This window comes from Ascaphus truei, chromosome 3 (genome assembly GCF_040206685.1).
Source record: "Ascaphus truei isolate aAscTru1 chromosome 3, aAscTru1.hap1, whole genome shotgun sequence".
In the NCBI taxonomy this organism is placed as follows: domain Eukaryota; kingdom Metazoa; phylum Chordata; class Amphibia; order Anura; family Ascaphidae; genus Ascaphus; species Ascaphus truei.
In genome coordinates, this window is record NC_134485.1 from 64,686,669 (window position 1) to 64,703,069 (window position 16,401).

Consider the following 16,401-nt stretch of genomic DNA (forward strand, 5'->3'; position numbering starts at 1 on the left):
AAAGCAGACGAACCCAACTCGATTCCCAGAGTCGGCTCTTGTCACTCACGGAAATTTAAAGCAAGATTCCACGCTGCTCGCAATTTTTTGAAGCTTACGTGACTGCCGGAGACCACCTGTACCCTGATCGATAAGCAAGTTTGTCCAGTGGGCGGGTGTCACGGTAGCTTATGACAAGATATAATGAACACCAAATATCTGGGTTGAGCTGAACAAGGCTTAGATATAATAAAATATAATTTATTCCTTAAATAAGGTGAACACAGCAATATAGTATAATTAACAGACAAGAAGGTAACACTTACTTAGGGTTGGGGAATGGAGAAGTATCAGCTAGCAATTCTTCATCAATCCAGTGACATTCCAGGTGGAATCAGAAGCACAACTCCAGCACAACTAAAAACTGTAGGGTTGACACAGTTTATATACCTGTGCAACCCTATCCTTAACATTGAATACAGCCTATTGGTGAACAATTATCTGTATCCACTCCCTAACGTGGAGACAAACAGACTAACCCATGCCCTCAGGTAACAATTAGACTGCCAGAGTTTGTTGATTGATTAATACTTAATCCCTAGACATTGGGTAAACAATCAAGGCAGTTAACTTTTGATCACCGTGCTTAGGCTACTCAGCCGGCTGTCCTTAAAGACCTATTAGCCTAGCAGATGGCGTCTGCATTTTCAGACCAGATCCAAAATAAAATACATATACACTTTAATATCTACACATATTAATAAGTTCCATTCTGGTGGGCTCAGTGGGTCGACCTTTGCCAGTTTTTAATGCCTACAGTGACTCCACATATTGGCCAAATATCTACTCTCTGCGACCTCCAGAACTGGAGATACAGAAATGCCCTTTAAAACATTAAAATACAGGCTCATAATGAAACATGGGAACAGGGGAACATACATTTTCAAGGTATAACAAAGTGCAAACCACATCCCTGGACCACAGTCCAGTTAACCCCTTGTCTCTCTGGTGAGGTCAGGGGATGGCCATATGCGGTGCAACCCCTTTAATACCGGGCCACCCCCTTTCTCCCTCTACAGCGGGTACTTGCCCGGTTAACTAGAAATGGACGTGCCGGGTCAGGGCTTGCTCCGGAAGCCAACAAGAAGTCAGCTCAGATAAGCTTCAACTTTAAATCATCTTTAGTATAATGCGCTTGCTTTTTACTTCCATCATATTAAACTCATCAAGGTTCACGAGGTTAGCGTATTGTGGAACTGTATATACCACGAGTGGTAATAGTACTATTGGTTGGGAACCCCTGCAATGGAAGACAGAGAGGGGCTGTCCAGTCAACATGCAGCTTGCTGGTGAGTTTAGTACAGTAGGTGATCTACTCTGATGACAGAGGTTCCTAGTTTGAGTTTCAGAAGAGACAGAACACAATAATAATACAGGCAACCTACTCAGCACATGTTCCATACTTTATTTAGGGATCTACCCGTGATTCATGGGAAGAGAAAGAGGTACTGTAAACAAGTGAGAAAAGATTGGGGATCTTTTCAAGGATCAGTGCACACTTTTAGTGCTAACTTGCACAACAGGGTCCATAAGAAGCTGCACCCATGCTGGATTCACCTACTCTATTGACAGCCAGTGGATTACACAATGTATTGCTTTGTAATATACTCTAAGACTGTGCCCATAGTCCGCGCGGCGCAATCAAAAGGCCGTACCACAATGAGGACGGCCATAGAGAGCGCGACTGCACAAGTGCGACAACGCGGACGATTTTTCGGCATAAGAATCCTACAGGCCACGGATCGCTTTTCCTAACGCGCGCACCACAACACCATGCGCTCCGTCGCGCGCACGCCTACTATATCCAAGGCCTAAGCTTTCTCGCAGCACTTGAGTTTCGTGGTGTTTGTTTGAAATAGACCATTAAGTGTATGCAAGTATTGCATGAGTAAAAACAGTGCATGAAACGCAGTGTACTTTACTCAGCCTGCTTAGTTTGAGAACAGTAGGTTTACGTCAGCTCAGACCTGGTACATTTACTGTAAAAGTGCAGAAAAGCTAATCCAAGATACACAGAAATGTAAACATCCCATTATATTACATTTCTTTCTCTCACAGCCCCTTCAACTGCTTACATAACAATTACTCATATTGCTTTGCGACACAAATCTAAGCAAAATTTACTTGCGAGCTTGATACATAGAAACCTTAACCGTGTGTTAAAAGCAGTTGTTTCAGTGTGGTGTGGTACAGAGGACTTGCATGTACTTTTACAAATGTTATTCAAGATGCAAACAGTACTTGTCATTCTAGCAAGAATATGTAACAAATAGTACAAATAATGTGTGATGCGATTGGTCAGCTTGTCAGGTGATACAGCCCAGTATCACTGCTTTTTGTGAATAAATGTGACATGTATGAGATGTCCGGCTGATCCTTTACTAATCCTCATCTGTTCTCCTATCAGTATGTAACAAAAGCACGGGCTTTGACATCATGGCATCCTTCATTCCTGCAGCCCAGACACTTACTGTACAACCCCGGGTTTCACAGAGAAATATATCGGTAAGAAAATACAAAAATCGACCGGGATTAAGCAAGAGCCATAAACAATACAAAAAAAAAATGTAAAACACAGAAATAATAAATCATACGCTGGTCTGCAACGCTTGGGTGAGCTGGGGACAGCGCAAGTTCCCACAATTCTGTTAGTCATAGCGGAGGCGTCCGTAAGGTCATTTACAGGATGACACAAGAACAAGTGATGTCATTACTGTGAAATACAGCCCTGCAAACCAGTGGGACAGGGAGAAAGTCAGGGACTAGAGACAATTTATAACAATATTGTTCGGAATCCCTCTCATATCCCAGATTATATAATATGTAAGATCCACTGATAGGAAAAAAATACATGGTATGCAGATTTGCATTGTACTGCGGGCCCCGTTCCTAGGAAGCAATATAGTACCCTGTTCTAGTTAATGCAGATTATATTCACTTTAGTTCATTTTTTTTAAACATCTACATCCAGTTTTGCTTTAGTCCAAGTTAAAAGCGTTGCTTTGCATATATAGAAAAAAGGGTTTTATAGACAAATATTAATAAACTAAAGGGGAGAAAAAAAAGACTGATATTGTATTTTAAAATATAAAAACAGGGTAAAACTCTAATATAATATTTCTCTTTCACATTATGGGCGCCTTTAAATACCTTTCAGATCTTGATCAAGTAACAGACAAATCGTGAAAACAAATACACTGCCCGCAAAAGGCAGACTCCTCCACAATTGTGAGGTTTTCTGATTTAATAAAGCTGCAATACTACATTCCCCCATTTTTTCTTATTTTTTATATGTAAAGCATGTAACATTGTATCATTCTACATTCTTACCTAAACTGGTAATCGTTTAGTGCTCCTGTAATTAATCTGTACAAATCCTGATTGTGTGCCTAACATAATGGCCGCTTTTCAGTTTCAATCAGTGAAACTCAGTCAGTGTAACTCAGCAGCTACAATGTATCCTGATATTACAAAGCTAACATTATCTATTGTTACAGTTTGCAGCTCAAACTACTGGGAACATTGGCAACAAATAATCACAAACAAGAAAATGTTGCAAATATCTTGCACTGCTGGGGTGGTGGGCTAAAACTTGCTATAGAAATCAAAGGATGCTCAGTATATTAAAACTCATTTAAAAAAATGGCATTAAGAGTTGAATAAAATAAAAAATAAACAGTCACTATTTAATACTACAGAACTGATTAAAAAATAATAAGATTTCACATATTTTGCTGCTTTTTACTTGCTCGTTTGCAAAGGTAACATTATTCAGTTCCTCCATTTAACCTCTGCTCTGCCAGAGAGGCCAGCAATTTTGTGTTGGTCCCCCTGACAACGAAGGGGTTAACTTTGTCCTGTATTAGGTTTCCCACATTGTACTGCACGATGGGAAAAGGTAGGACAACACATACAGTAACAACAATAACACTTTAATTAATTACTAAAGACTGAAAGCATGTCCAACCCAAGCGGGTTTTATACGTTTGTAACAGCAGTAACACACTCGGCAGGGCCATTTAAATGGAGAGTGAAACCTGCCTGCATCTGCTCATCATTTTATTATAAAAGTACTTTACAGCTTTTGTATTTTTTTATTAAGAATTAAAAAAAATTAAACCTAAAAGTGCACACATGGCTGACTTTAGCTATAAAATGTACATTTCTCCTTCTTCAGCATCTTTCAATTAAAGCTCCCGTCTGGGTTTCCAAAAAAAGACAAACCAGAACATTATGCCCATAATTACTAAGCAGTTTTCTGGTGCTACAAAACACCTTAGGCTGAGCCCATAGACATTTCCCCCGTGCGGAGGCACGCGGAGGCTTAGGGAAAGCGGGTGCTTTCCCTGGCCTTACTACGCGCGCCGTCCGGGGGCGTGTCTATGGGCGGGCCAGTGACGTCACGGAGCTGGTTCGCCCTCATTGGGCGAACCGCTCACGTGACCGGCCCTGCGCTCCCCCTCAGTGCGTAAACGGAACATTTTTTGACTGCTACGCCTCCGCAAGCGTGCACGAGCCCCTGCTATAGCCGCTCTCATTGCGGCTGCATGGGCTCACTGGCAAGCGTAAGCGTGGCTCAGCGCTGACCATGCCCACGGCCTTACAGACGACCGACTTGGATTTTAACATTATGCCCTTAATTACTAAGCAGTTTTCTGGTGCTACAAAACACCTTACAGACTACTGACTTGGATTTAAAATATAAGGAAGAGCCAGTACTACTGTTATTCTGCACACCTCTGAGCACTACTGGGAGATTGTGTACCAAACTGATCCAACTAGCAATCCAAGCGAAGACTCCCAAACATATGGCACATGAAAAGGAGGTTCCTCCATGAGGTAGAATAGAGCAGCTTCCAAGCCAGGGAGCACTTATGACGAAGGCACCATGAGCAGAGATGGGTGAACCAGTCCAAATCCGTTTCCTGTGATTTCCTAGATTTTTTTTTATTTTTTAGACCAAATCCATCTCCCCCCTCAAAATCAGTCTACGGATTGGGCATTAAAACACTAATAGGTGTGGATTAATCCAGATCTGCCATTCGATACAATCTGGGTGGATTTGTAAGATTCCGATCTGCAGATTCCATAATCCGTGGCCGGATAGTTAAAGATCCACCCACTGATTAATCCGTGGAGAAAAAGAGATCATCCACTCACCCGACGGATGAATCCATGCCTGGATTTTAAACACTCCAGCCACAGATTTCAAGGTGTGGTTGAAACCTATCCCAGCTTCACATTGCATTGCCGAAATAGCTGTCTGTGAGGAGGGTTACTGGCTCTGCACTTCTTTAACCCAGGCTGTGCTGAAAAGCTGTGTCATATGGCAGGCATCAATTTATATGGGTCCATGTCAAAATGGATTTGAAGCAAAAGGTTACACTGTGTGCTCATTTGCATGTCATTTCCCAGAATCCCTTGCTACAGTGGAAACACTGTATGCTAGGAAATAATGGTGAAAGGCAGTGTTGCAGACCTGTCAGAGACATGTGACTGCTCACACGTGATATTTTCATTTGCTGTATGCTATACAATACGCACCATAATTTATTTTAAGGTGCGATTTCACCTTAAAATAAAAAAAATCAAAGCTGCACATTTGCCCTTTTGAGACTGATTTGCGGACCAAAAGGAACCAGCCAATCTGAAGCAGATACAAGTCCGCAAAAAATAATAAGTAATAAATAATAAGTATCTCTGGAAGCAAGCCCCCCCCAGAGCTGAAAGGCTCCGGAGACCCTTTGTTTCTATCATGTAATAAAAAAAATCATCTTTTTTTTTTTTAAATACTAAGCCGCATTGCTGCTGTAGGTACTATGTCTTAATTGCTTCAGTGACACAAAAGGACGAAAGGCTTTATTTTCCTGTGTTCATCAAATCTGCCATGTCTGAATAGCGGGAACATCTCTACCCTATAGGTCAGTGTGAGATGGAAGCAAAAGCAGTCCTTAAAAGGCACAGTGCGGCCAAAAGTCCCCAAGAGCAATAGTACACCAACTTCTCAAAAATAGGGTTTCACAAAATACATGACTGGGATGGGAAAGGAAAAGCAATTAAAAATGAAATTGCATTTATTATCTGGCAGTTACTAAAAAAAAATGGCCAGGATTTGCATAGCCCAGGGGTGGCCAACTCCAGTCCGAAGAGTCAGGTTTTCAGGACATCCCTGCTTCAGCGCAGCTGTTGCAGTCTTTGACTGAGCCACATGTGCTGAAGCAGGGATATTCTGAAAACCTGACCTGTTGGTGGCTTTTGAGGACTGGAGTTGGCCACCCCTGCTGTAGGCCCCAGTATTGAAAGAGTTAAGTAACAGCATTGTGATCTGTGGTTAGGTAGAGACGAACACAAATAGACTGACCATTTGTGAGACATCAGAGAGTTAACAAATACAGATGCTTCCCACATTCTTCTACTTAACAAAAGCCTCTTGAATGTTTTATTTAGCTTTTCTGCCACGCAAAAGGACCCTATAAATAATTCGAGATAAAAGCTTGCAATGTGCATGGCACCTAGCCAGTAAATGGAAATATTAGATCTGAAGCGTACATCCCCCCCGGGCAAATATTGTGTTTCGTTTCCATTACGAGTTTAATCACACCGGTACCAGCCTGCGGGCCGCACTTTATTAAAAACGGGGGGAAAAAAGGTGTCTCGCCATTTGGGCAGCGAGAACAGAAAAAGCCATACTTGCTTCGTTATGCAATAGCTGATCTGTATCTTTACATTGTAATCTGTAATTTTTGTTTTCCTTTAAACCTTCGATCTCGCCTCCTTTATCTATTAAAAAAAAAGGGAGACATTAAAGCAGCAGCCCCTTGTACTTCCAAGTTCTTTTGTGAAAGAAAAAATAGAACCAGTGCTACCAAGTAAATGGACATAACAGCATGTGAATAAAGCTGTAATTTGTTCATTTCGGGGGACCCATAAATGTGAGGACAGTGGTGAATGGAGATAATATAATCCTCTATCTTCAGTGCTCCAATGTGGGAGTGTACACGTTTGCCTGTTTGTTGGGGGTAATACAGCCTAAGATTGCCTATGTTGGCAGTGATGACTGGTTCTCCTCCTGTATGCAGGAAATACAAACCCTGGAGCTGATAGCTGTATGTAGTCTTCATGCCAGTGAATCAACAGGGCAATAAAGCAAACGTGTATGCTACTCACAGTGTCGTCTCCCCAAGGTTTGTGCAAAGCCCCCGTTTTTGTTCGCTATACCCCACCCACTCTTTTCCACATCCGGATTCATTTGTGAAAGGGAGACAGATTAGCAGACATGCTTGTGCCCAGTTAGCGCATGGCAACGCTTGTCGCGAGCGCGATTTGGAATAAATTACTGTTTGTAATACAAACGAAGCGGTAACACACGAGATTGTCCTTGTTATCAGGCGATAACTGGTGCAAAAAAACACCTGCTACATCTGAAACTGAATTCTCAGCTTTCTCAGAGTAGGAGGACTGTGCTGGAGGTTTACCATCTGAAAGCAGGGCCGGTGAAACCACTAGGCGACCAGCACATTTTGGGGGATGGCGAGAGCAGAGATAAGGGGGGGAGCAAGAGAATTATGAGATGGGGGGTGTGAGAAAATGAGGAGGGGGGAGCGAGAGAATGACAATGAGGGGGGAGCGACAGAATGACGAGGAGGGGGGAGCGAGAGAATGACGAGGAGGGTGGAGCGAGAGAATGACAACGAGGGGGGAGCGAGAGAATGACAACGAGGGGGGAGCGAGAGAATGACGAGGCGGGGGGAGCGAGAGAATGACGAGGAGGAGGGAGCGAGAGAATGACGAAGAGGGGGGAGCGAGAGAATGACGAAGAGGGGGGAGCGAGAGAATGACGAGGAGGGGGAGCGACAGAATGATGAGGAGGAGGGGGGAGTGAGAGGAGGGAGAGGGGGAGCGAGAGAATGAATAGAGGGAGCGAGAGAATGACCAGAAGGAGGGGGAGCAAGAGAATGACGAGGCGGGGGGAGCGAGAGAATGACGAGGAGGAGGGAGCGAGAGAATGACGAAGAGGGGGGAGCGACAGAATGATGATGGGGAGAGCGATAGAATGATGAGGGGGAGAGCGACAGAATGATGAGGAGGAGGGGGGAGTGAGAGGAGGGAGAGGGGGAGCGAGAGAATGAATAGAGGGAGCGAGAGAATGACCAGAAGGAGGGGGAGCAAGAGAATGACGAGGAGGATGGGGAGCGAGAGAATGATGATGAGGAGGAAGAGGGGGAGCGAGAGTATGAGGTGGGGGGTGAGCGAGAGAACGACGAGGAGGAAGAGGGGTGAGCGAGAGAACGACAAGGAGGAAGAGGGGTGAGCGAGAGAACGACGAGGAGGAAGAGGGGTGAGCGAGAGAACGACGAGGAGGAAGAGGGGTGAGCGAGAGAACGACGAGGAGGAAGAGGGGTGAGCGAGAGAATGACGAGGAGGAAGAGGGGGGAACGAGAGAATGAATAGAAGGAGCGAGAGAATGACCAGGAGGAGGGGGAGCAAGAGAATGACGAGGAGGATGGGGAGCGAGAAAATGATGATGAGGAGGAAGAGGGGGAGCGAGAGTATGAGGTGGGGGGTGAGCGAGAGAACGACGAGGAGGAAGAGGGGTGAGCGAGAGAACGACGAGGAGGAAGAGGGGTGAGCGAGAGAACGACGAGGAGGAAGAGGGGTGAGCGAGAGAACGACGAGGAGGAAGAGGGGGGAACGAGAGAATGACGAGGAGGAAGAGGGGGGAGCGAGAGAACGACGAGGAGGAAGAGGGGTGAGCGAGAGAACGACGAGGAGGAAGAGGGGTGAGCGAGAGAACGACGAGGAGGAAGGGGGGGGGAGCGAGAGAACGACAAGGAGGAAGAGGGGTGAGCGAGAGAACGACGAGGAGGAAGAGGGGTGAGCGAGAGAACGACGAGGAGGAAGAGGGGGGAACGAGAGAACGACGAGGAGGAAGAGGGGGGAGCGAGAGAACGACGAGGAGGAAGAGGGGTGAGCGAGAGAACGACGAGGAGGAAGAGGGGTGAGCGAGAGAACGACGAGGAGGAAGGGGGGGGGAACGAGAGAATGACGAGGAGGAAGAGGGGGGAACGAGAGAACGGCGAGGAGGAAGAGGGGGGAGCGAGAGAACGACGAGGAGGAAGAGGGGGGAGAGGGGGGAGCGAGAGAACGATGATGGGGGAGCGAGAGAACGACGAGGGGGCAGCGAGAGAACGACGAGGGGGGGAGCGAGAGAACGACGAGGGGGGGAGCGAGAGAACGACGAGGGGGGGAGAGAGAGAACGACGAGGGGGGGAGAGAGAACGACGAGGGGGGGAGAGAGAGAACGACGAGGGGGGGAGAGCGAGAGAACGACGAGGGGGGGAGAGCGAGAGAACGACGAGGGGGGAGAGCGAGAGAACGACGAGGGGGGAGAGCGAGAGAACGACGAGGGGGGGAGAGCGAGAGAACGACGAGGGGGGGAGAGCGAGAGAACGACGAGGGGGGGGGAGCGAGAGAACGACGAGGGGGGGGAGCGTGAGAACGACGAGGGGGGGGGGAGCGTGAGAACGACGAGGGGGGGAGCGTGAGAACGACGAGGGGGGGGAGCGAGAGAACGACGAGGGGGGGAGCGAGAGAACGACGAGGGGGGGGGGAACGAGAGAACGACGAGGGGGGGGGGGGAGCGAGAGAATGACGAGGGGGGGAGCGAGAGAACGAGCAGGTAAAACACTTTGTCACACAATATTATAGGGTCGGTGTGTCTCCTGCCTCCACTTATTTTGAAACGCTTTATACAAACTGAGCTCTGGAGAAAGGTATGATATCCGCTCTGTACCACAGGGGTGAGCAAACTTTTTATGCCGAGCCCCCCTTTTTATCCATGAAATTTCTCGGGCCCCCCTGCCTGATGTAATCAAAATCCCATGAAAAAAAAACCTTTATTAAACGGTATACAATGTAAATACAAATATGTCTAAGGCCGCGCGTATAGTGCCCGCGACGTCACCCGCCGCCGCTAGCGAAAGTTGTATTTCGCTTTGCGGCGGCGGCGTGGGCGACCAGGCCATTGATTGGTTCAGGGGCTGTCACATGAGGCGACAGCCCCTTAAAAATCAAATATTGCCGGCTTCAAAAAATCACGTTGCCACGGCACGCTTACTATAAGCGCACGAGGCGGCAGCGACAATGCATTTGTTTTCGGGCGACGTCGCGTCGCCGGCACTATAAGCGCAGCCTAAATACTTACATACTTCAACAGCTCGCTCTTGCAAAATTAGGCTGCGTCCACGCTGCCGCTGAGAGCGGTGACATCACCAACTCTCCAAGCATGAGCACAGGGTGTCCTGCATCATTTAGCAAGCACGAGCGGGGAAGTGTTTACACTTTTTTTTATTATTTCTGTACATTCATAGTATGATTGATATAGTGGCAGCCTACCCTCTCACATGAAGAGGATCGCAGCTAGGCAGGTTGCCAGCGGAGGAGAGCAGGACCACAGCGCTATTGTAGGCAGACACCGGAGGGAGGGGCGTTTGACATCACAGCGCTGGGGCGTGCTCCTCCGCGTACCTCCGAATCACGTGGCCCCACCTGCACTATTCTATTTGGCCGCCCGCGCGCGCACATCTTTTTCACCTGCACAACCAGGTTTTTTTTCTGCACGCGCCCCGCCTAAATAATCTTGCGCCTGGGGCGTCCCCCCCTCAGTTTGTGCAACGCTGCATTCAATCACAACACCCACAACCAACACACACACTCAATCACAACACACACACACACACAACACACACTCAAATCACAACCAACACAGCACACACTCAATCACTACACACACACAGTCACAACCAACACTCACATAATCACCACCAACACACACAACACTCAATCCCAACACCCACACCCACAGACAACCAACAGGCACAGCGCGCACACACACACACACACACATCCACACATATATACACACAAACACACACACACACACACACACACACACACACACACACACACACACACACACAACAATCCATATATATATACACACAAACACACACACACACACATATATATAGATATACACACACACATTCACATACTTTATATATACACACACACACATACATATATAGATATACACACACACACACACACATATATACAAACACACACACATACATATACATACAAAACACATACACACACATATACATATACACACACACACATTTCTACACACACATACATATACACACACACACACACACACACACACACACACACACACACACACACACACACAGTTTGCGCACCACTGCTGTACCATATTCTAATTAGCTCTGATGCAGGTGGCAAATATCTCTATATGCTGAAATAGGAGGAAGAACTTCCAACTTATTAATAGGTTGTTAAATATTAAACTGAGACCAGACCCATGGGTTGTCCTCCTGGGAAGACCTATTCAGGATATGCCGCGAGCCTCAGCCAAGCTGATCGCTCATATCATGTCAGCCACAAGATGCTGCATCGCGGCGTCCTGCAAAAAACAGGAAGCTCCCTCTCTAGCCATGGTTAAACATAGGATATGGCATATCTCTGTTATGGAAAAGCTCACCGCATTCCTGAGAGAGAACTGCCATACGTTTTTCCAGATATGGGATCCCTGGTTCGCCGGAGAAGGGGGGCAGAGAGCTGGCCTTAATATAGGAGGGATTAAATTGTTCCCCCTTAGGTTGTTCTGGCAAGGCATGGAACAAGGAATATCTCTCACAGATAATAGGTACAGGAAAATAGACAAGTTAAAAATCTAAAAAGCTGATAAAGAAGGTGCTCTCCCCTCTCCCCACCCCCCCATGTATTTGTCCGGTCTATTTATTATTTAAACGTGTTGTTATTAGTAGTTGTTAATTTGACCCCATCATCACTGTTCACATTTAAAATGTATGTGAAAACTGCTAGTTGTTGTCCTGAATGTTCCCTTTTTATTTTCTGTATCCCATTGAAAACTGCAAATAAAATAAAGCACCTTTGGCCTCAATGAATCAGAAGTCTCTCACCACCTTCACCCCATGATCACCATCACCTTCACTCTTCATACCACTTATACCTCCATCCTTTTCTCTCGTTCACCCATCTTTATCCCATTCTGACATTGTTTTACCTTTCTCCTCCCACTATCCTGTCCTTCCTTCCCACTTGCTTTAAACCGCTAAGCCTCAATTCGTTGTAGTGGTTGGATTACGGTCTTTCCTGGAGCCCTTACTTAAAAAAAAAAAAAAAAAAGTGTATTCATTTTGTTTCCTGTAGTTTTGATTAAACACTTTCCTAAAGGGAGTCAAATGACTCTCCAAAAAACTTTACGATTTAAAAGTGTTATATAGTTGTCACGTACGGCCCACCTGTGAGCACGTGACCTGCATATGGGACAAGGGTTAATACACAGCTACCTAGCTGGCCCACTTTTCACCTTCGCAAAAGGCCCCTCAAATGAACAACATCTCCATCATTTCTATTACAACAGTATATATAACATGATGTATGAGTAATCATTTTGTAGTAAACACTCATTATACTAAATGGAAAAGTGGTCAGATTTTATTTATCAAACAAAGACCTTGTTACAGTAGGGAGTATTGTAATACTAAAGTGTCTCATTATGAAATGATGCATTACATTATGGTTTATTACAACTTTTATTTTCTTTTGTACAAATGCCCAATTTTGGTTTTTAAATGGATATATCCTTTGGAAACCCTAAGTAGAAACATATTAAATGGGTAAAAAAAAAAACCCATCAACTATTCCTCACAGCCGTTAGTGCTGGAGAGACAAGCAATACGCAAAGACCCTGGATTTATGACAAACATTTTCCACTACAACACACATAACATATAGCAAAGCATAAGAAGCTACACATATAATAAAATATATCAAATGGAAATACACACGCATGACTCTCCCTCCCCCAGTGACATGTTTATTGCATGCATCTCTGCAATATTATTATTTTTTTCCCCAAATGTAGCCCGGTGTGTAAGTGGAGTGATATTTGGAGATAAAGTAACAACATAGGCCCAGATACAGCACACTAAAGGGGTAATCCCATCCTAGCTTGCCTCCATTTTATTTTACAGGACAGAATCCGGGGGGAGGGTCCTCCAGAGCTGAACTGCACTATTTTGCAGCTCCTCGGAACCCCCCAGCTCCCGAGATACTTGCTGGTCAAGTTACCCGTGGTTACTTCCAAGTTTTTAAAGGCGATTTAAACGTCCGTCCATTACAGTTGGCGCTTCCTATTAGCCCTTAATATGGCAGTCATTTTGTTTCCCCTGAGGGAGATTTAAACCCGGTAAGTTCACCGGTAAGTATCTCGGAAACCAAGGGTTACTGTAAGCTAAAAAGTAGCTTTTGGTGTCCTGGTTCCTACCCTACAAAAAAAAAATGGAGGAGGTGTGCTAAAGCTTAGCCCCTTTTAGCAAATGTGGGCCATACTGAGTAAAGTGAAAGCATCACTGTGATAATGAGGTGCGTTCTGTACAGTACTGTACCTTATCTTGGCTGTTGAGCTCCTGGTATGGAATATGAGCTGGTAAGTATGTGTGAAGGAGGGCACAGAAGGCCAAACCATCGCTCCAACTGCTGCTAAAGTTTGTGATATCAATATTCTGTGAAAAGAAAAAGCATACCATTTTTAACACTGCCAAATAGTTATGCAAAACGCTTTCAGATGTTCGCTAAGAAGTTGTGTCTAAGGACTGTTTTGTCACAATGTCAAATTGAAATCTAATGAACAATTAATTACTGAAGTCAGTTGAGCCAAGTCTTTCATTGTTTCCTGTATTTGCAGTTTTTGGAATAGAGCCTTTTTTTTTTTTACACCACGAGCTGCTGTCAACGTACAGTACTGTACAGTCAAATAACATTGCTAACAAAATCTCGGTAGCATGCATCATGAAATCTTGGACATTCAACTTTTTGACCTATAGTACAGTATGTGATGCAGTAAAAGCAACTGAGCTTTTGTCAGCAAAGTACAGATGTAGCCAGACTTAATGCTTTTGGTACCGTGACAAGGTGCGAGATTAAAGCCACATAAACACTTTATTCACCGCAGCTCGACTGCAGCAGAATTATTTGTGGGGTTATTTATGTCATTGCAGTTCAGTAGGAGTCCGGCAGACGGTGCGCTAAATATCTCTGCCTATTCCCGCACAACGACATGCCCACTCCAGGACGTCCACCAGCCAAGAAGAGGGCCGTTAAATAAAAGTTTTATTTATTGAAAATAATGAATTCCAAACTGTAATTTTTTTTTTTTTCAAGCTGAATGCAAATGTAGAATAGTTGCTAGATTGTGGGACTTGTACTAGTAACATACTAGTGAAGTACTGTACTGTATGATTCAGATACACAGAAGTGGTCGCGGTGCCGCAAATTGCAAATAAATGCCGGGGAATTAAACTTGGGTTCGCGTGGCACCAAAAACAGTCTGGCTACATCTGAATGATTTATCTTTATTTTTGTAAGTCTGCCCAGTAGGATTTATTTATTGCATACGGCAGATGGTGCATTGAATACAGTGCAGCATCTTTGCCCATGTATGCCAAGAACTTCACACGTGTTTCAATACAAGATACAATGAAGAAATGTCTCGCTTTAAACTCTGCTTTTCTTTGTTTAATGTCCTTGTACTTTGCATATTTTCATCAAAAGTAGCAGGTTCACACTTTACTCAAACAATGAACATTAAGCTAGTTTGTCACCGCCCGTTTTTAACATGGTACATAAATGCAATGAGCAGTCATTGACGCGCCCACCGTATAGTTACATCTTTTTTATATATTGTGCCATTCAAGACCGTACAGATAAGAGAGTAACCCTCTCAGAGATCTCTCAGTATATCGCTAGCAAGTACCAATTCTGTGATAACAACAAAGGCTGCCTACTGCAGTCACCTAACCTTTGGTATAGCACTCAATCATGGGGGATAAACCTAGTGGTCACTGGTCAGTTGACCCAACAACAGCATGCCACCATAACCATCAGCCATCAACAACCATCTAATATCAAAAAGGATGATACTACTGTGACAAATTCCACTGAAATTGCAAACGCATTCAATGACTACTTTGTGGGGGTGTGCTAATTCCCTATTAGCAGAGCACAACCCCAACTGCAAACATGAAGCTCAATCTGGGAAAACACCTCTAGCCCCACCTTCTCACAACACTGCCCAATTTGTCCCAGTATCTGAAGAGATTACACAAGCTTATTTATTTATAAAATGTTTTATCAGGGAGTAATATATTGAGAGTTACCTCTCGGTTTCAAGTATGTCCTGGGCAGAGTTATGATGACAAATACATGGTTACAAATACATAGTAACATAAGTGAACAGGGCATACATTATATACAAGACATTGCATGCACAGTTAGAGATGATATATATTATAGGTGTATGCAACAGTTACAGACCAGATTAAAATACGAGACAGTTTTAGTTTTGAAAGAACTTAGACTGGTGGTGGCTGAGAGAGTCTCTGGTAGATTGTTCCAGTTTTGGGGTGCACGGTAAGAGAAGGAGGAGCGGCCGGATACTTTGTTGAGCCTTGGGACCATGAACAGTTTTTTGGAGTCAGATCTCAGATAAGTGATGCATGCGGTATGGGTGAGCAGCTTGCTCAGATAGATGGGTAGCTTGCCCAGAAAGTATTTGAAGGCATGTCAGAAAATATGAACTTTGCGCCTAGACTCAAGTGATGACCAATTAAGTTCTTTGGTTCAGCAGGGAGAGATGGAGCACTACTGGAAAAATTGCTGGAGAGTGTGTTCCCAATAAAAATAAGGTTTATTGGATCAGAGCATGATAACAAGGATGAGCCCAGGGGCCCCCACCAACGCGTTTCGAGCTTCCGCTCTTTCTCAAGGTGATAACACTCTGATCAAATCTCTTACCTTATGAAGGTTCATTTTCCCGCCTTTCCTCACCCCTAACCCGTCGCTTGGCTGCGTCACGGGCAGCGCGCCGTGTGTATTATACTGCCACAACCAATATTGGTCAGGTCTATGTTAGAGCACCATACAGCTTTGTTTTGCAATTAAGTTCTTTGAGCATTTTGCAGAGATGTGTGTTGTAGTTGCATTGGAGAACAAAACAGAATATTGAATTGTAGAGGGTATCAAGTTTGCCAAGATGGGTTTGGGGTGCCGAGCCATATACTCTGTCCCATAGTCGATTATTGGCATTAGCATCTGCTGTGCGATACGCTTTCTGACCAGCAGACTTAGGGAGGATTTGTTCCTGTAAAGTACAAGTTCTTTCAAAACTAAAGCTGTCTCACATTTTAATCTGGTCTGTGACTGTTCCATACGCCTATAACATATATTATCTTTAACTGTTCATCCAAT

The 16,401-nt window shown here is 44.8% G+C and overlaps 1 protein-coding gene across 1 annotated transcript in view; it reads right to left on the bottom strand.

The window, feature by feature from the left end:
* Nucleotides 1-16,401, bottom strand: part of SPECC1 (sperm antigen with calponin homology and coiled-coil domains 1) — a 140,702-nt gene that overhangs the window by 20,594 nt on the left and 103,707 nt on the right. The window contains exon 9 of the mRNA XM_075594178.1: nt 13,542-13,658. Coding sequence (XP_075450293.1) covers nt 13,542-13,658 — 117 coding nt within the window. The remainder of the gene's footprint in view (nt 1-13,541; nt 13,659-16,401) is intronic.